This window comes from Conger conger, chromosome 6 (assembly GCF_963514075.1).
Source record: "Conger conger chromosome 6, fConCon1.1, whole genome shotgun sequence".
Taxonomy (NCBI): Eukaryota; Metazoa; Chordata; class Actinopteri; order Anguilliformes; family Congridae; genus Conger; species Conger conger.
The window spans coordinates 8,856,061-8,875,901 of NC_083765.1; the positions used below are offsets into that span (position 1 = coordinate 8,856,061).

General features: G+C 44.5%; 2 protein-coding genes across 3 annotated transcripts; both read right to left on the reverse strand.

Moving 5' to 3' along the window:
* Positions 1-217: 217 nt before the first annotated feature.
* Positions 218-5,663, reverse strand: LOC133130787 (pyruvate dehydrogenase [acetyl-transferring]-phosphatase 2, mitochondrial-like). Of its 2 annotated transcripts, none has more exons than XM_061245625.1 (2): positions 5,345-5,663; positions 218-4,818 (listed from the first exon to the last, which is right to left on the reverse strand). In XM_061245625.1, exon 2 carries the CDS (start codon positions 4,731-4,733, stop codon positions 3,219-3,221), a length of 1,515 nt encoding a protein of 504 aa, XP_061101609.1. In that variant the 5' UTR covers positions 4,734-4,818; positions 5,345-5,663; the 3' UTR covers positions 218-3,218. The 2 variants fall into 2 exon arrangements, with proteins under 2 accessions (XP_061101609.1, XP_061101610.1); XM_061245626.1 differs by having other exon boundaries at positions 218-4,974.
* A 995-nt stretch (positions 5,664-6,658) lies between these two features.
* Positions 6,659-19,841, reverse strand: LOC133130701 (carbonic anhydrase 7-like). The gene is made up of 7 exons (XM_061245478.1): positions 19,670-19,841; positions 18,239-18,436; positions 15,261-15,379; positions 13,693-13,788; positions 13,024-13,086; positions 12,376-12,531; positions 6,659-8,832 (listed from the first exon to the last, which is right to left on the reverse strand). Exons 1-7 carry the CDS (start codon positions 19,704-19,706, stop codon positions 8,713-8,715), a joined length of 789 nt encoding a protein of 262 aa, XP_061101462.1. The 5' UTR covers positions 19,707-19,841; the 3' UTR covers positions 6,659-8,712.

Genomic DNA, 19,841 nt, shown 5'->3' on the forward strand with positions numbered 1-19,841 from the left:
CCCAACACGACAGCGTGGGATGTCAAATGTAAAATGTATTTGTCCCATTTTCTTCCATGTGTGTTTATTGTTGGGTTGTGCTTTAGCCTGCAGCTGCATACTAATACTAACCCCTGGAATATACTAACCCCAACAGCCTGGGAGAGTAGGGGGCAGGTTTGTGAGGAACAAAGTTTGTGAACACACAATTACTGATGTTAAAGGCAAAACAAAAAAGTTTGCTTGATGTAGTTCTTTAATGACTGGATGAAGTGAGAATGAAATCAGTTAGTCATCATTTTCATTTTACAAGAGGACCCAGCAAGTGTCCATTTCACATAATCAGCACCGAATCCACTCACTCGCAAATTCAAGGCTCCAGACACAAAATTCAGCACTAAATACATACATGACCAGCAGTGAAACAAAGAAGTCTATAAATGTTGTACGAGTAAGTGATACATGTTATGACGCAAATTGCTTGAAAGACTAAGTAACACCATTTAATAACAATAGTCTCTCCGAATGTCTATAGGGTTTTGTTACATAATCACATTGCTTATGCACACTGGCTGATGTGAAATGCTCCACAAGACTAGCACTACCTAACTGTAAATGACCTATGCTCTTAAAACTAACAATTGAAAGAACTTATATGGAGTGAAAGGAGGTAGTAATATACACTCAATGAGCACTTAATTATGCATTTATTGGACACATTTGTCCTCTGCTGCTATAGCCTATCCACTTAAGTGGTTTGACACGTTGTTTATTCAGAGATGCTCTTCTGGAGCAGTCTAGCCCTTCTCCTCTGACTGCTCTCATTAACAAACTGTTTTTGCCTGTAGAACTGCTGCTCGGTGGATGTTTTTAGTTTTTCACTCCATTCTCTGCAAACTCTGTTGTACATGAACATCCCAGGAGATGATCAGTTTCTGAGATACTCAAACCACTCCACACCAACAATCATTCTATGCTCAAAGTCGCTCAGATTAGATTTCTTCCCTATGCTGAAAAACCGCTGAGCCTCTTGACCATGTCTGCATGCTTTTATGCATTTAGTTGCTGCCACATTATTTGGGTGATAAAATATTTGCGGGCCCATGTAATAAAGTGCTCAGTGAGTGTATGTCAGGTGTGTTGTACATTTAAAAGAGTGTCCAATATTGATAATACTCTAAACAGAATAGCAATGATGAGTGAAATAATGTCAAACAGCTTGCCACTCTTTCCCATTATCAAAAGCTGCATATGTGCACATACAAAATACATTCTCACGGTAATGTGTAATTGTTCTTAAAATTACATTACATTACATTAATGGCATTTGGCAGATGCTCTTATCCAGAGTGACGTACAGTTATTTGAAGAAATGTGTCAATGCAATGCAGGGTTAAGGGCCTTGCTCAAGGGCCCAACGGCTGTGCATATCTTATTGTGGCTACACCGGAGATCGAACCACCGACCTTGCAGGTCCCAGTCATGTACCTTAACCACTACACTACAGGCCGCCCCTAAATTAAAAAATATGTTTATTTATTTTGAATAAGTGCTGAATCATGGGGTACCAATTACCACCTCAGAAATGAAGGTGCAGTAGACAAGGTGCATGGATAAACAAATGACAAACATCCGCTGACCAATATAATTTGAAATGACCAACAAAAAATGCGAGTCAATGAAAATCTATATAAACATAAAGAACACTTGTTTACGCGTTGCTTAAAGCTTAAAGGAGCAAGGGAAACACATTTCAACTAGAGTGATGTCATCTAACAAAGTCTGGTTCTTTGGATAACTTGTAAAAGAAAACACTGTGGTAAGAACACGCCAAAGGCAGGGTTGTACTTTAACTATTTTGGCAGTAGCACTGGTGCCTGCAAGGTCAAACACGTGTCAGCACAGAGAAAACAAAACATTGCACAAAACTTAAGGCACACAGGATGGCATATTTTCAACATTTGACAAGCTTGTGTAACAAAGAAGATCTTTTTAGAACATTTAACGCAACTCGGCACCCCTCATGTCTCTCTTTAAGTGGCAATGTGCGCACACTAGCTGCTGATAGAATTAACCTTCAGCAAGTTGCAATGCGGGGAAATTACCTTCAGGTGGGCAAAATCACTCAAACTGATCAATCACAACATCGCCGGCTAATGTTCGCTAGACAGCTATGAGGCAGTATCTTGGTTACCAAGTTACCAAGATTATATGTTGGGTTGCAGGGTTAACTTTGTTCAACCACACTGACATCATGACCATGAACAGGTCATGTTAGGTAGTAGAATTCACAGTGCAAACAAGATACATGCAGTAATACTTTGATTTGACAAGAACATCTTAAATATTAGAAACTTACTTCCACTTCATGAAGCCTTGGAGAACAATCAATGAAGAGAAAAAAAGAAAAGAAAAAGGCAACATATCTCCAGTCCACTCTACTCCATCATTACCGGCATCCCATACACTCATGCCCTCGCTCCACTGTAACCTAGCCGACAACGGGGAAATGCTCAGTTCCGTCGACTCTAGCTGACCAACTTTGCGCTTCTGCTCAAAGGTTGTAATCTCTCACAGTATAGAGTTGAAAAGCATTCCTATTCATGGGGCACAATGGAATGGTACTGAGGACTTCCATCTTACATGAGACAGCCAATTATCCGTCTCAGAAGACAGAATTGTGATGGACTTAAGAGCCTTAACTGCAGATTTCACATTAATACTGATAAGAATAAATTGAACTAAACTTGTCTCACAGGTGCAACAGGAATATTATTTAGGGTGGCATAGTACATTTTGAAAATATTTTTGCACTGTATCCACTGTACAGTCCGGACCTAAGGTGCTTGGCTATTTAGGCTACACAATGCAAATTCTGCTGAGCAGAATGCTTTGTTAAATTTTCCTTTTTTTTTTAAAAATAGGAATAGTTAGCCTACCTGCTTTTTTCAAACCAAACTTTTGGAGTAGCGTGCATGCTCATCTTTGATGGACATCCCCACAGCTACATTTACATGAAGGTTAATATACTCTAACACATGAATCGGATTTTATAAAAAAGATTTCGTTTAAAAAAATAATCAGATCAGGGATTAAAAAATTCAGTTCAAGGCAAAATGGATTCAGTGTGCTGATCAGCCCCCCCACTTACAGTACACTGCATATTGTGCGCATTAAAAAACCCGAAGGACCTGCTGCAGACCCAGTACAACAGCTACAGCACAGTTCAGCGGTTGGGGCTAGACGTCCGGCTGTTTGACCGGGTTGAAGTAGATGACAGTGACGGTGATGTCATCTCGGTACATCCTGGCCACCTCCTCCGGCAGCGACAGCATAGTAGCCAGGCGCTCGGGGTCGATCTCGCCGTAATCGTTGGTCCCAATGGCGTGTCGGATGAGGTGCGTGGCGGCGTTTGGGTCCAGGGCGGGCGGCGACGGCCCCCCTTGGTGGTACATGGCCGTCAGGTGCTCAGCCACCAGCCGCACCGCCCCCTCATCGTCCAGCATGTCCCACAGCCCGTCAGAGCCCAGGATGAGGAAGCGGTCCTCGGGCCTCAGCCTGTGATAGGTCAGCTCCGGCGTGGCCTCCAGGTAAGGGGGCGTGAGATAATTGGGGGGGGTGTACTCGTAGATGTCGAGGGAGTCCAGGTCACGGCTGTTCTCCAGAACCTTCCGCTGCAGCTCCAGGCTCCACTTGAAGCGCACGTCGCCGAACGCACGGAGAGGCATGAGGGTGCCCAGCAGCCGGCCGTCCTCCACCACGGTGCCCTGCTCCACCTCGGGGTGCTGGGCCCAGAGCCGCTCCAGCTCCGCCCCGTTCAGGGCGTTGTGGTCGCGGGACAGAGGCAGGGCGCTCCAGCCGCCGTGGCCCTCCTGCGCCCCCACCACGGCCCGGCAGTCCCCGGCATTGGCCAGGTGGACCCCGTCCGCGCCCACGTGCGCCACGCAGGCGGTGGAGCCCGAAAACGCCACCTCCAGGGCCAAGCTCCGCAGCGGGTCGCTCTGCAGCGGAACCTGGGCCTCCAGCGAGATGTCGGAGTCCAGCCTGCGGAAGGCGCGATCCAGGGCGTCGCGGGGGCTCATCCCCTCCCCGCCCGCCGCCTCCTCGCCCGCCAGAATCTCGCGCCAGAACGCGCGCAGGTGCCGCAGGTACAGCGAGGTGGACTGGCGGTAGTTGTAGTCGTTGTGGTGCTTGTGCCACTGCAGGACGGGCGACAGGGGCCGGAGGTCCGACATGGCCGCCTCCAGCTCCACCAGGCCGGGCCGCGGCATCAGGGCCACGGCGGCGTAGTACAGCAGCCGCTCGGCGACCGTCTGCGCGCAGGCGTGGCCGCAGTGCCCGTCGAACACGCCGAACATGGCGCCGCGGGTCCGCAGGCAGGTGACCGCGCTGCGCCGGTCCTCCATGGGCGCGTTGGCGGCCAGCTGGTTGCTCTCGAAGCCCAGCGCGGGGCCCTCGGGGAAGCGCACCGCCTGCTCGTTGGCCCTCAGGATGGCAGTGACCTGCGCGTCCGTCAGCTGGAAGTCCGGGTCGTCGCTGGCCGACGAGACCCGCCGGCCCTGGGGCGTGACGCCCCCGCCCCGGTACGAGTCCTGGAGGCAGGCGGAGGTGCCGGAGAGCCAGGCCCTCTTGGGCCAGAGAGGGACCCTCCAACAGCACGTGGGGAGCAGTCTGTGCTGGCAGCGAGGGGAGAAAAGGTGGCGCGCCTTCCTCTTGGCAGAATGCAGGACCCATGAGGAGACGGCAGCTGACATTTCTGCCCTGCCCGCAACACACTGCCGTTACTGCCAGCAGTCAGGCGTCCCCTTGGTTCACAGTGCCTTGGTTCACGGGTGCACACTGAGGGGTGGAGGCATGAACAATTCATATACTGGTTATTTATCGCTTGCCGTGTTTTTTGGCAGCAGCTCTTTCAAAAACAGGTAAAAACGCAATGCTGTGCAGTACACTATGTTCGGAGGACGAGCGCAGCAGCTGGCTGCTCCTCAGGCCATTCTGAAATGCAGAGAAACCGCTGGTAGAAATGGTAGATGCAGCGCGTAAGCGCAACATAGCTAGCCACATTAAATTAAAACTGGGTTAATGTGGATTTGGCTAGACGATGTCTTTAAAACGATTGCATAAAGAACTGAGAGTTAAACCAACTCTCTCTCCCTCCCTCCCTCGCCCACACTTTTAATATAGATGCTGAACTTGCCAAATAGGTAACATAGATCACTTAACTTAGCAACGTAATCAGCAAACTAACGAGCTAACGATTCCTCCCGTTAACACAGACAGTGTAATTTCTGTTCGATAACTTCACTAGACAATTCAAACACTTGAAATCAGAAAACAGCTGTTAGCTGACAGCTTTGACACTTACATTTAGCCTTGTCCTGGCACAAAAAAGTCGTCAGAATCAATCATTGCCTTGAAGATCCAACAGAACCCGCCGGCTAATTTTCTAGTTTAAGGCGCAGCCATGATTTGTCCACTACTTCAACTTTAATCGTAATTTAGTTCGTTATGACGAAAACTAACTGCCAACAGTACAACGTAGCTAACTAAAATTCAACAGTGATATGAACGTATCACATGATCTCAAGAATGTAGTTTAGTGGGCAGGCTAGCGTTAACTAGCGTAATCCTCGCCACAGTTTTTAGTTACAAGTTCTTCAGCAGCCTACTCACAAGCATCGCCCTTTCTGTATGATTGGACGATAGGTTTTCCAACCTTCCTTTCAATTGGTTTACTAGGCTACGTTGCACGCGTCCGATCGTATTTACGACTTAACTCCAGCACGTGTTGCTTGACGAGGAAATCCACCACGGATACAATTCATTCATGTTCATTTATTTTCTTTGACAAAGTAAATCAAGTATATTTATACTTGTATGTTCCTGTAAAATTCTGTCAATAAGCGAAATATTTAGCATTGAGCATTGCTGCTATTTTTTGTCTGCCATAATCGACTTTGGGAGTGGCAACTTCCTCGTTCAAGAAGTTGGCAACAGTCTACGTTAACAGAAAAAAAGAACAGTCTGCGTTGTGTGCGTAACCCCATTTGGCACTGATTTGGAAATAGAACCCACATGTGGAAGACTAGATACAAAAGCCCAGAGGACATTATATGGTTGTAATTCCAATAGTATGCGGTGTGATGCAGGGCTGCGTGTGTGTGGTGAGGAAAATATTGGAAGGTGTGTTTTGTTTTTTTGTTGTTAGTGCGGTAGCTGACGAAGAAGAGATGGTTTGTAAATAGGGGGTTGGGGTGGGTTTTGAAAGTATTTGTGGAGAGTTTTTGTTTAAAAAACAGAACATCAAAAGTCAAAGTCTCACATATTTTGAGATCTTACATCTGAAATGGTTAAATATGAATTTACTGGCCAGTTTAGTTCAAAATATGTCCATAGAATAAAATATTTTTCCAAAGGGACTTCAGACTGTGAAGTATGTGAGGTCACAATAGTGTAAATATGATAAATATACAGCATGTACTGCTATTTAAGCTTCATCCACTCTACTTTTCACTTTCTCCCCAGTTTCTCCCTAATCCACGACTGTCTAGGTGAACAATACTTTATTATACCCCTAGGTGGCAGCAATGCTCTGTAACTGGTGTCTACAGTTGCCCCTTTCAACAACCGACTGGTGTAAATGTGCTCCAATCAGTGCCATTACAGATCCAAGAAAATGTTCAGAGTTCAGAAAATGTATTTTATTGCAGTGGAGGTAAATCTAATGTAAGCAGCATTAGTTAGTTCATTTTTCTTTAAAAATACAATTTATTCCGCTTTAGAATGGGATGCATTATCAGAAGAAATTAATTGCAAGGTTGAATAAAATATTAATTTGTCATATTAATGCACTTTATGTATTCATTGCGTATCACAAAGCACATTCTCAAGTTTTGTTTTATTGCAGTGAATGATGAAGGCCTGTTTTAATAATACAATATTTATGTTCCCTTAATTTAATAAAACCAGCACAAACACCTGAATTCCATACAATTATGTAAAACATTTTATAAATAGATTTGCACACTTTATACAACAATTTCATGTCCAGAATTAATTCTAAACGCAATGCCTGCGTGAGAAAATAGAACAAGTTGCTCACCACCATCCTCCCATTTTTTAAAGGCAATGTCTCTTTTAATATGGAACATTGAGTCACAGAGCGCACATAAGTCAAGCCGAGATGCCAATAACCCCATTAGGAATTTAAGCCTGGAGGAGGAATCCATAATTCTAGGAAGCTGCAGCTAGTCTGGGAATGCATGTATCAGTCCAGCCCTCACCTGAAGAGGGAGTGTGTGTGTGTGTGTGTGTGTGTGTGTGTGTGTGTGCGCGCGCACGTGTGTGTGTGCATGTGTTGTGTGTGTGTGCGTGTGTGTGTGTATGTATGTGTGTGTGCCTGCCTGTGTGTGTGTGCCTGTGTGTGTATGTGTGCGCTTGTGTGTGTGCATACGTGCCTGCATGTGTGCGTGCATGTGCATGTGTGTGTGTGTATGAAAATATAATTCTTAAATTTCACAATTAAACTTTTTTTTCTTACACTGCAAAAAAAAAAAAATTAGTTTTATATTAAGACTTAAAATCTTATTTATATGAATTGTGATATGTGTGATTTGTGAATGGTGTAGGACGATTTCAACTAAAGCTAATACGATTTTCAGTCTCATTACAAGACTAAAACATTTGTTAAGACAGGCCTTTTGCTGTGTAAAGAACAAGAAGGTGCATTTCCCTATGATCAAAAAAGGTCCCCTGGTTAAAATGATTAAAAAATAATCCATAATATTCCACTCAGTTCAATGACAGGAAAGGCCTCTGACAGGAATGTAAATATGCGTGCTACTCAGAGCATCAGTCAACAATATGTCTGTTCTTTTCTCATATTGTTGGTATGAAGCCCAAGCACCTAGTTTGAGTCAAACGGTTCTGAGATTTATCCAACTCATTAACAACTAAAAAAGCAGGTTGTACATGACAGAGCATTGGAAAAAGCCCTCCTCGGCAATATTACCTGAGGACAGGATTTAACATTCTACCAGGCAGGCAGAAAATGGTGGCATCTGCCACAACACAAGCGCTTGAGAATGGGTACAGAAAAAAACAGCCTTCTGCTTTTCAGACAAAGGTGGGGATCTTTGAAATAACCCAGTCCTCCGAAATACACACCCGTAATCAAATCACGCCAGGTCTATGCTGGTGAGCAGCAGCAGTGGTTCTGAAAATGACCTTCACTGTGTTTTTTTTGTGCCTGTGTTGTGTGCTCACGTACTGCAATAAATGTGCTGCATTATTGACCTTGAATGTGATTGATTGTGGCAGAAGTATGGAACAGACTTCACGCTGCTCGTTATAGGAAGAATGAAAACAGACTGTTTGGATAGGACACACTCTGAAGGCATTGTTCTCTAGATATGATGCATCAGTTTTGTTGTACACTACTATGAGGCTGTGTCCGAGGTGAACGCTGTTACTGAATTTAAGATTGAGCGAGAGTCTTTGGAACGGGTTAACAGTGTTGGGTGACCAACAGGGGGCAATGTTCATATTAAGAGGTGGCAATGGAATGTTCTTACTGAAGCCTCAGCTCACACTGGGCAAAGGCAGAGCTACAGAACTTCATGGAAAAGCGATGCTGGGGTCGGAGAGGGGTGGTTAGCTTCGATGATGAATTGTGATTTTCTCTGTGGCGTGGAATAGACGACTGGGAAAGGTCCCCTTTTGTCAGGTGGTGTGTCAGTTGAAGGAGGCATTCACCTTCCTGCCCTTTAGAGGCTGAGGGGGACGGAAGTTGTTCTCCATTCGTTTCTTATCTTCCTCCTCTTCGGTGAACAACACCATTCGGAACTTTGCCATCTGAATTTGGGAAGGGCAGGGGGGTTCGGGGGTGAAAGTACAGAAAGCACAGAATCATGTTTCGGTCAGTTAGACACAATATCCTCTTACATAATGCGGCTTTCCCCCCGCTGAGCATCCCCAAGCCCTCCACAATTAAAACGCAGAGCTTACATCCATCAGGATAATCAGCTTTAAATAGGGGGATCAAACACTTCTGCGCTCCAGCGTGGTTTGGAGGGTGTAGGGTGAAAACTGTGCTATGTAGTCAGCGTGAGCTTAGGCCAGAGCTGATTTTAATGAACTTTTCACAGACACAGGGGAAGGAACCTGCAAGTTCATTCGCTGCACAAACCACGAGTCAAACGCAAGCCTAAATACCCACACCTGACATAAGGAAGTGAGGGTAGATTAATGCATTGGCATGCGGCTTTACCTCTCACGCGACAAGCATTGCGGCCCCAACACGGGTTCCTTTCTCAGAGAGAGCTAGCGCTAGAGTTAACCTTTTGAACCTGCGAGGGGTGAGGAAGGCTGCTCGGGAATCAGCGCTCCCATTGGCCGCTGAATTTCAGGACAGAGAAACGGCTGTAAACCGCAGGCACAAATTCACTCGGAAAGGTAGCTTATGCTGAAACCACGCTCAAGCTAATCAAGAGATTATACCAAGGCACACAGAGAGAGGGACAGACAGACACAGATAGGGAGGGAGAGAGAGAGAGAGAGAGAGAGAGAGAGAGAGAGAGAGAGAGAGAGAGAGGAGAGAGAGAGAGAGAGAGAGAGAGAGAGCGAGAGAGGGGCAAGAAACTGGCAATTTGGACATGCTGGTCACATTTGACATAGCAGGAAATTGAAACAATCCTTCTAATACTAATACATTTCTTTCTTTTCTTTCTGAATACTCTTACTTATGCAAGGCTCCAATTAACCTTCTGCCTGGAACACAATGAAGCATTTGTGACAATGTGATTACAGCCATAAAATGGTGCAATACTATTGTATATGAATGGCATCTATAAATACAATGGTACAAAGGTGAAAACATGCCTTTGCACGATGCATCAATTGCTATTTTCTTTTTGCTTTAGCCAGTGGAACAACATTGCACGATAAACAATGTACCGTGTGTGCAGGATGATATTCTTAGAGTATATCTTACACTGAAAATGTTTCATTGGCTACACCTTACATTTTTATTTAAATTTGTTGTACCTTATTATTAGGTTTTCTCAATTGTAAACAAATTTGGCTAATTTGAAAAAAGCTACAAAATATAGGTAACAAATTGAAGCAAAAGTTTTTGTTAATCCAGTGAAATATGCTATAAAGAGCTCATCTGGTTTTCTCATCTCTTCGCGAAGTTGTAAATGCTGATTTCAAAGTGCTAATGATTGCTCAATGGCTGCTTTTACGTTACTCCCTTAGCTACACACCCATTATACTGTTAACGCATCTCTCTGTGCAAGAAAATAGGCCTTGTGTCTTATTAACCTTCACAAACCATGCGTGCACATATATGCAGCGGTATGAAAATATAATTTGCCTTCCTAATCTCGAAAGACATTTTAAGGACAGCAGGACTCCGCACTGCAACTAGTTAAACTGGAAAGTCTGCCATCCTTATTATAGCGGCTGCTTCTTCGTGTCAGATTAGCCCAGGACCCGGAGGGGAAAACGCGCCTGGATCACACAGTGACAGTTATGTACACAAAAGTGTGACTAGCATTTATGCAGGGACCTTAGCGGTGGATATATCATTTCCATCAAGAATGAGAAGGATACCTGCGCAAAATTGGGCGTAGGTGCTGACAGGTCCTGGCAGTCCGCCCCAGGGAATAGTCCACAGTCTAAGGTCTAAACTCGTCTGACTCTCCTGGCTTTGGATACAGCCCGGGCAGGACAGCAATTCATGCCATCTATACACTCAGTGAGCAATTTATTGGGTAGACCTGTACACCAGCTTGTTCATCCAAATATGTAATCAGTTGTTGTTCAGACCAAATCTTAGATTGGGGAAGAAATGTGATCGAAGTAACTTTGACCGTGGAATGATTGTTGGTGCCAGACAGTATCTCAAAAATTGCTGATCTCCTGTGATTTTCATGCACAACGGTCTCCAGAGTTTGCAGAGAATGTCGCAAAAAACTAAAAACATCCAGTGAGCAGCAGTTCTGCAGGCAAAAACGCCTTGTTAATGAGAGACGTCAGAGAAGAAGGGCCAGGCTGATTGAAGCTGACAGGAAGGTGACAGTAACACAAATAACCACACATTACAACAGTGGTATGCAGAACAGCATCTCTGAACACACAACGTGTCAAACCTCTAAGTGGGTAGGCTACAGCAGCAGAAGACCAATAAGTCTAAAAAATAAGTCCAATAAATACCTAATAAAGTGCTCACTGAGCATATGTGGCTTCTGCCCAAACACATTTGGAGGGGACGGTGGGCCATAAGAACCTTAGGGAAACATGGGGATGTGCTGGAAAGGGGATAGTGGGGGAGGGGGAAGTGCATTTGTGGAAGGACTTAATGTCTAACCAGGATAATAGATGAATAAAGGGAATTTCAACACATACATAACAGAGTAATAAAATGCTGACTATCGCTTACAATATCAGCTGCGTTTCTGAATGGGCTGTTAAACTGTAAACCATGATATCCTGCTATTAGAGGATCACAAGGTCCCGATGAGAACCTGTGCTGAAAGCAGGAGCGGAACTTCAGAAAGACCAGACAGGATTTTAGCTGTAGTCTGAACAATGTTGTTCTATTAATGTAACAAAACACACCCTTTTCAAAGATTAACCTTTCAAAACGCCCATCACTAATTTTAACCCTGCACCCTGTGCAGTTAATTTGCAGCAGCATAGCAACAACCTTTAGGTGTTTGCATGCTCTGTTCAATAATGCTATGAACATGGAACACCATCAGAGTAGGATGACTCATAGAAAAATATTTCAGTGGCATTTACCAAAGGATTATCATGCCATTAAATTAAATGGGATTTCTTTTCAAATGCTTTTTCACATATGAAAAATAGATTTTTGGCTATGTTTAGATTTACATTTACATTATTTGGCTGACGCTTTTATCCAAAGCAACTTACAGTTGATTAGACTAAGCAGGAGACAATCCCCCCCTGGAACAATGTTAGGTTAAGGGCCTGGCTCAAGAGCCCAACAGCTGTGCAGATCTTATCTTGGCTACACCGGCGATCAAACCACCAACCTTGTGGGTCCCAGTTATGTACCTTAGCCACTAGGCTACAGGCTGCCCCATTTATTATGACAACTGTGAATTTCTGGTATTTTTGAAGTCCAAGCTTTAAGTGCCCTTCAAAAGTAAATAAACAAATAGAATGCACTCTCAGTCTATTTGTTTGCAGAGACCACAGGCGAAGGTTCCTTTGCCATGTAAATTCTCACAAAGTCTGAGGTTTAGCTCTAATCAGTGCGGTGGCCACCCCCACCCCTCACAGCGCACATTTTCATACCCCTGTCCCCTGTCCCGCCGCAAGGCGCCAGGTGCAGCCCACCTGGGGCCACGGCTGGGCCGTGCCCACCTGCTTTTCCGACACGGAGATGGGCTCCTTCAAGACGATCCAGGTGACGCTCTCGTGCAGAGGAGGAGTGGTTAGCGAGCCCGGGTACGTCCAGTATTTCAGGCTGTAGGGCAGCAGGCAGGCTGGGTTGAAGCCCTTGAAGTCCACCCCGCTTCCCTGAGACAGGGGGACACAGCCAGAGACACACCTGTTTCAGAGGCCGCGGCCCAGATTACCACACCACACCGCATCAAATCCTCTGGCCAACCGAAGCCATCAAAATGACAACACAGGCAAATCTTTACACTCCGGTGCTGTCGGTGTCAGCCCGTTCAATTCAATTCTGTTCGGTAATCACCACCAAAGGATTAGCAAAAATGTTAAAGGGTGGAAAAAGCCAAAGAAAAGCATGATATCTGTCTTCAAATCTATCTTAAAGTGACACAAAAATGTGTATTTAAAATGCAAAATTCTGTTTCTTATTCTCAAGAAATGTTAATATTTTACCCGTATTAGCAAATCATTTATTATTAGTATAATACTTCTGCAGACACTCTTATTCAGAGCAACATTGAAAGTGAGCCCTCGAGTACATGATTAAAATCTATAGATTGATCTATGATTAAATTCAATAGAAATGTGTGATAAAGAAGATCATAGAACACTTACCTTGAACTTGACCATATACAATGCGTCTGTTATCTTGTGTAAACCTCTGTGCTCGTCACCTGTCTGTAATCGGCAAGCACACATTTCTGAGTTCAGTTCTTGGTCATTATCTTGGTCATTAACTCAGACACTTTTTTGTGGTGGAATGCATGTGAGTTAGAACATGAACAAGAGTTGTGTGTGTATCTGTGTTTGTGTGTGCATGTGTACATGCATGTGTGTGCGTGTGTGTTTGTGTACACATGCGTCTGCGAGTGCACGTGCCATGTGCCATGTGTGTGCATGGACGCATATACTGTTAGTGTAAGTGTGTATATGTGTCTACAGGCGTGCAAATATCCAATAGCTATCCTTCTGTTTCTCTGCAACGAGTCTTCGTGACAGTTCTCTGTAAACAGTGCTATAGTAAATAAATAGAAATTTAAAAAAATGAATAGAATTAACAGGTAAAGCACACAAAGTGCTGGTGGTGATAATTCAAACGTATGATCACATAACTGAACACTCTGAGTCCCTCCAGTGTAAAATTAGCAGTGTGTAAGTTTAATTTGGGGTATTATTCCCAGGGGCTGGACATGGTGTTGGCTTTGGGGTCTGCACGTGCCCTGCTCTCCCAGGCAGGAGTGTGGAAACGGGCCGCGCATGGTTCGGGGGAAATGAGAGTCTCACCTCTAAAAAGACACCAAGGACAGCGAGGCCGTCGGGGGCCGAGGCGGCCTCACCAAAGGACTTGTACCTGGCAGCGTTCCAGTGGACCAGGTGAAGCTGAGGGAGAAACAGTGTGGGAGTGTGAGGAGGAGGAGGAGGAGGAGGAGGAGGTGATGGCCTGGCAGAGAGAGGCCAGCTGCTCACAGTCTGGCAGCTGACACCAGTACTGCCTCTCAGATGAACACCATGGTTATGGCCTGTGACAGTATCTGTTATAGTACGGTGACAGTATCTGTGTGTGTGTGTGTGTGTGTGTGTGTGTGTGTGTTTCCATCCATGTGCAAATATCTCTGTGTGTTGCATATGCAAACACATACACGCACACACGTGTACATGCACACATTCAGTGAAAGCGGGACAGTGATAGATACGATGGGTGCCCTTCTGAAAGTTACTACATGAAACACCCACTGGCCCAAGATGCCCAAGAACATGCCACATTTCCAAAGCCACTAACATTAATATATGAGCACATGGAAGAAAGAGGGGCTACATGTCTCTTGGTAATTTTAAATATCTGATTTCAGCCTGATTTAGCATTTGATTGTAATTGTTTTTGATAATTGTCCTTTTGTAAGCTTTTATTATTTTAGATATTTTATTTCATACTATACTGTATTTATAATTAGTATTATTACGAATATGTTATTTTTAAATTTTTCATTTATTTACATTTATTTGAAAGTATTTAATTTTTAAGTATGGCTCTCATTGTAATGTATTCTGTAATCTTGGCACCATTGTAAATGAGGGTTCCTTCAATGTGTCTTCCAAAAAATGAAAAAGGTGGATTTATTGATTAATTAATTGATGTGCGGTAATTTGCCAGTGTTTTCGATGCAAGCTATGATATTAAACCTGTAACCAATAGAGGTACTGTTTTATCCCTTCATTGTGGTACAGATGAGTATCTCTGCTGAAAATATGAAAAGAACAAAATCAATCTGCCTATAAATAACCAGATCATTAGCCCAAATAAATGAGTGATCAAGCTAACAGACAGCTAAGACCACTGATTCCCGAGCCTACAATCACGAAATGAAAGGTCACACAGAGTTAATTTTCTCATCTATCGACCAAGTAATTACAACTACCAAAAATAGGACACAGAAGACAAACTAAAAGCAGTTCAGCATTCTTGCCTTGCTTCTTTTAAAGTAGATGAATAAAATAATAATGTTTAAAAAATGTTCTGAATATTTTAAGCGCTGCAGTGGGCTGTCGATGACAGCAGATTTACTGGCTCATATGGAAAATACATCCAACCAGCCAGGCCTCATGGGAACCCTTATTGTGGGGCCTCCATTTGTGCTTGTGTGCATGTACATGTGTGTTCCTGCAGGCGTGTGCCATGCGTGCTTGTGCGCATGTGCGTGTTCCTGCAGGCGTGTGTGCATGTGTGTGTTCCTGCAGGCGTGTGCCATGCGTGCTTGTGTGCATGTGTGTGTTCCTGCAGGCGTGTGCCATGCGTGCTCGTGTGCATTTGTGTGCATGCGCAGGCTTGTGCTGGGTTATCCTTCCTCTCTCACCTCGGATGCGTAGGTCTTCCCGTTCACCGTGTGTTCAGACCCCTGGCAGCCCTTCCCACCCCAGTGGAAGTGGAACTGCTTCAGCCGGTATGGATTCTGCAGGGGGCCTCCCCGGATCACTGCGGGGGGGGGTAGAGAGGCAGGCCGTCACACTGCCATCAGACAGGAAGACCCTGTGCATTTCTGTGTCCGGATAAAGTGCTTAACATGGGCAGAAAAAGCTGGAGAACACTTCCACTTAAACTACTTTTCTGTTCCATGTACAGTAGCTTTGCAGCGCAGCGGGGGATAGGGGGCGTTGGGTGAAGATAAAACTGCAGCTGGAGATCTGAGTGAAATCTGTCTGTGACTGGATGAACAAAGCCCTGGGGGAGGATGTGGTCCCCACTGTTCATCCGTGGGCTCTGGCGTTACGAGGACACCACATCCCTCAAGTATTGATAGTCGAGGCACTAAGCCTCCACTTAATCCATGAGCACCTCCACAAAAATAAATAAAAACCCTAAAACTCTTCATTATCTTAAGTTGAACTCATTTAAGACACGTGTCCTATTTAACTGAATTGGCATAGTGAAGCCATGTTTTCACCAGGTCAGGTGTAGCCTATACCCTGTAAATACCACCACACAAAGTAGTCCAGCGGCACAGGAGCTAAGCGGACACCCTCTTCCAAGGTGCGTGGTGGGAGGGGAACTCACACAATCAAGGGCTCAGACAGGAAGTGAAAACCCCGCAGTGGAACTCTTCAGCGTGATACCCCACTCCATCTCACACCGCCAGGGAACTTCCCTGTCTCAGCTCTCTGTGAAACCTCTGCAAAAGCAATACTTACCAGGCCATGGCAAAACCAATTACACAGCACACTGATCAGAAGGAACTGTGAGCCACAAAAGACGTGATCTCGGCGCCACAAGAGTAAACCGAGGCTCTTTAACCCCTGAAGTCTCACAGGCCCAGGGCTGGCCCGGAGAGGGTTATTCTGCATTCAATTCTTCTCTCAACCTGAAATTTTCAATCACTATAGTTACAGGATATACCGTTTGAAAGCGTTAAACCTCACTGCTGGCATCTGCATAACCTATTCTAACATGCCCTTGCTTTAGCGACCACGGTTCCTTATTTTGTAACATGTGGTTGGTAAAACTAGTTGATGGGGGTTGGGTATTTGACAAAAATGTCAATCAGTGGACCTCAATGAATATATCAGTATACAAGATGGAATTAATGCAATTATTGTACTTTTTTATGATCATCTCGACCTGTTGCTGTCTGAGGATAGCTGCAAGGAGAGGGAGTTTGGGACAGAGAGGTAGGAGAGGGTGACAGGCAGGGGGAAGTGCAAACTTTCCAGGATAAAAAGTGTTGTATCGTTTAGTAAGCAAAATGAAGCATTTTACACCTCATAAGACCCATAATATAATTTAGTTTTTTGGAGTCTCCAAATGTCCTTTTTGGAAAAACAGTCACGACATAGATTATAAAAAGCAATGCAGAATGCTCATTTTTGGTGATATTGTCCTCAAATATGAAAGGGGATTTGTCCAATGTTGTGACTACAATAATCTGTATCCAGTGAAAAACAGAAAATCTTTTCATTGAGAAACAAAAATTTTCACTGTTTGAGCTTCTGTAACTATGTTTCAGTAATATCTGGAGGAATTCTGACTCTTGGAAAACAAACCCCAAAGGGTTACCTTTCAGAAGAGCCCAGCAATATGCCTGTAGTCAAAAGCGTTCAAGGTTATTTTGGGCATGTCATTTCTAAGCTCATGTCAAGAGAAGGGCCGATACTTAAGGGGTTAAATGATGACTTCAGTTGAAGGATAAGAACACATAAGTCAGCTTTCCAATGAAGTCTGACAGTTATGTGATGACACAACTCCACCCATGATAACCTGTTGTGGCCTTCCAGTCCTGCCAGACAGACACGTGCACAGGTAAGTGCTACCTTTGCCGCTCCCGAGGAGGTACTTCACAAGGACTGTTTTAATTATCCGCTGTTGTTTGGGAGGGACCTTCCCCCACCCAGGCACCCCCCCCCCCCCCCCCATTTTATTTTCACAGCCCCTTCACCAGGCTCCCAAGCTCCTGAGCCATCTGGTGCTGAGGTTCCAGCTCTTCCTGTGAGTGGCTTTGGCGCTGCCAGCACATGCAAATCATAGTGACCACTTCTGAGTACCAATCGATGGCTGTTTAAATAAATATTTAAGAAAGGCTCAACAACAGCAGACATACTATATCCTATAGTGAGATTGTGTAATAACTCTGCTTTGCAATGCAACCCTTTTAATTGTCATTGTCAAATATTGTTTTGCATGCCATACAGGGGAAAAAACCTACTCGGCAGGAGCATGATAAAATGTAAATTTTGAATGTACAATATGGTTAGGCCCAATCAAACAACCGATCATCAAATTGTCAACAGCTCCAATAGCTTTAAAAAAACGTGTCTCTTTGTAAGGAGGGGCAGATGTTTTTAATGGCTAATTGCAGAGCAATGTCAGAAGAATGCTCTTCTGTCAGTTATTTTTAACAATGAATTTGGCTGTGATCCACAGATGCCTGTGCCAGGTGCCAGGTGCCTGTGCTAGGCATTGGTCACATTCCCACAGTGGTGGGACAAAGACTCCCAAATGAGATGGTACATCACTCTTCTTCCATTTTTCCCCTTCACTATTCTGAGTTCTATCTATGTTATAACAGGCCCCAGATTCATTCATTCTTTCCAAGCTCCAGAGGTATGCAACTATTTCAGTCAACATCTACCGTTAACTCAGACTCAGAATCACATGCAGGTTGTGGTTGTAAGTTTCTCACTGTAGATGTGTCTCATGAACCTAATCTCTGGTCTGGTTGGTTGTTTTTACTTGTATCACTTCAGCAAGTAATCTCACTGCTCTTGCCCTGCCCGCCCAGCAACGGCGAAGGGCGTTAATCTGCCGTTAATCTGGGTTTTATGTATTTCATACGAAGCGCACCTGCTTTGTCATCCACGTCCTCGAACTCCACCACCACGGAGTGGCCGTTGTTAGAGATGCCAATCGAGGTGCAGAGGTCGTACGAGAGCGTAATGGGGGGCAGGTTGGGGTCGTACACCGTCTCCGTGGGAACAATGTCGATGGGCGACTGCCGATTGCCCTGGGCGATGGGGTAATCTTTGTGCCATTCGGAGGGGCCTGGATGGTGGAAAGGATGCAGTCAGTCACTGTTGTTCTGTCTTCACAGGTCAGAGAACATGGTACATCGGTATTTATGGAATTGTCTCAACACACTTTCCTCGAATACAACTGGAAAACAAGAACTTTTCTAAATGCCTCATATTCTCTCACCCTGAAATGGATGCAGGTTTATTTTATCAGGGAAAGTAGAGAAAAGGTGAAAATTGTAGGCCTGCTGTTTTACATTTGCAATTACTGTAGCTACTGTCTCGAGGTCTCTTTATTTGCTTATTTTTACCAGTCAAGTTTAATCATCAATATATTCATAAATATAAATGACATATGAATTAAAAATGCAATACAATGTCATCATTTCTAAGAGTAATATTATGCATTAAACCAAGATTGAATACCCATAGCCTATTCCATGCATAATATTACTTTTACTGTTGAAACGTTTTTCAACAAATTGTAGTGCATTTTCTTACACTTGGCGATGCGAAAATTGTGCAGGGTTACAGGGTAACATTTTTGTAACTTTTTACAAAAGACACCCCATAGCTCAGTACCCAGGCTGCAAAATGCAAAATGTTTAAAGAATGAAGAACAGAGGTATGTAGTGCGTAAGAGGTAAGATAAATAAATCAATGTGTCTGATGTGAGACAATTTAAATGGAACAGGTGTATCTATATGCACACGCACACACACACACACCTTAAGCAAGGCAGTGTCTCTCAGTGTCTTGCACAGACTTTCTGAGACATTTTTCATGCATTGTTAATTTGTTCAAACAGTTTATGACACTTCGGTGTCAAAACAGGAGCAAAGCTGATGCTTTGAGCCTTTAAAGTGGCAAGATGCTGTAACGTCTTTAGGAAAACTGGGCTAATCTCGCATTAGCTGTTATCCTAACATCAGTGCAATCAACAAAAACTACCTCACTAGCCTATCTCTGATCAGGATGAAAAAGAAACATTCAGTAGCACTAATTAGCGTCTACCTGCTGGAAATGTAGGCTGCACGAAGGCTAAAGGACACTGAAAAGACGCCGTAATTGTGAAAAAGAACAAAAATAAAATCCCATACACCGTAATCCTGGTGCCTTTACATCCCGAGATCGTCACTGTAGCCGAAGTAGCCTACCCGCATGAGCGTGTCAGATCACTCAATCGCACCATCGGTCCTACTCAAGGGCAACGCTAGAAACGAACGTGAAACGCGCTGATGCCGCAGCAGGTGTCAAGACTCACCGTTCGCTTCTCCGTATCCCCAACGATGACCGGTCATTGCGAGGATTCCCGTACGTTCCCAACCGTACAAAGACTTGACTCTGAGACAAGGGGAATGATGAATACGACCTGCAGTCCTGAATGAAGAAGTGTCAAATGAGCACCGTTTGGGAAAGCACAGTGCTGGTGAAGT

Excerpts from the sequence above, each read along its gene's own strand:
- LOC133130787 (XM_061245625.1), bottom strand. The coding sequence starts at position 4,733 with ATGTCAGCTGCCGTCTCCTCATGGGTCCTGCATTCTGCCAAGAGGAAG.
- LOC133130701 (XM_061245478.1), bottom strand. The coding sequence starts at position 19,706 with ATGACCGGTCATCGTTGGGGATACGGAGAAGCGAACG. Across the intron at positions 18,437-19,669 it reads GGGATACGGAGAAGCGAACG|GCCCCTCCGAATGGCACAAA; the intron begins GTGAGTCTTGAC and ends TCCACCATCCAG. Across the intron at positions 15,380-18,238 it reads GGACGTGGATGACAAAGCAG|TGATCCGGGGAGGCCCCCTG; the intron begins GTGCGCTTCGTA and ends CCCCCCCCGCAG.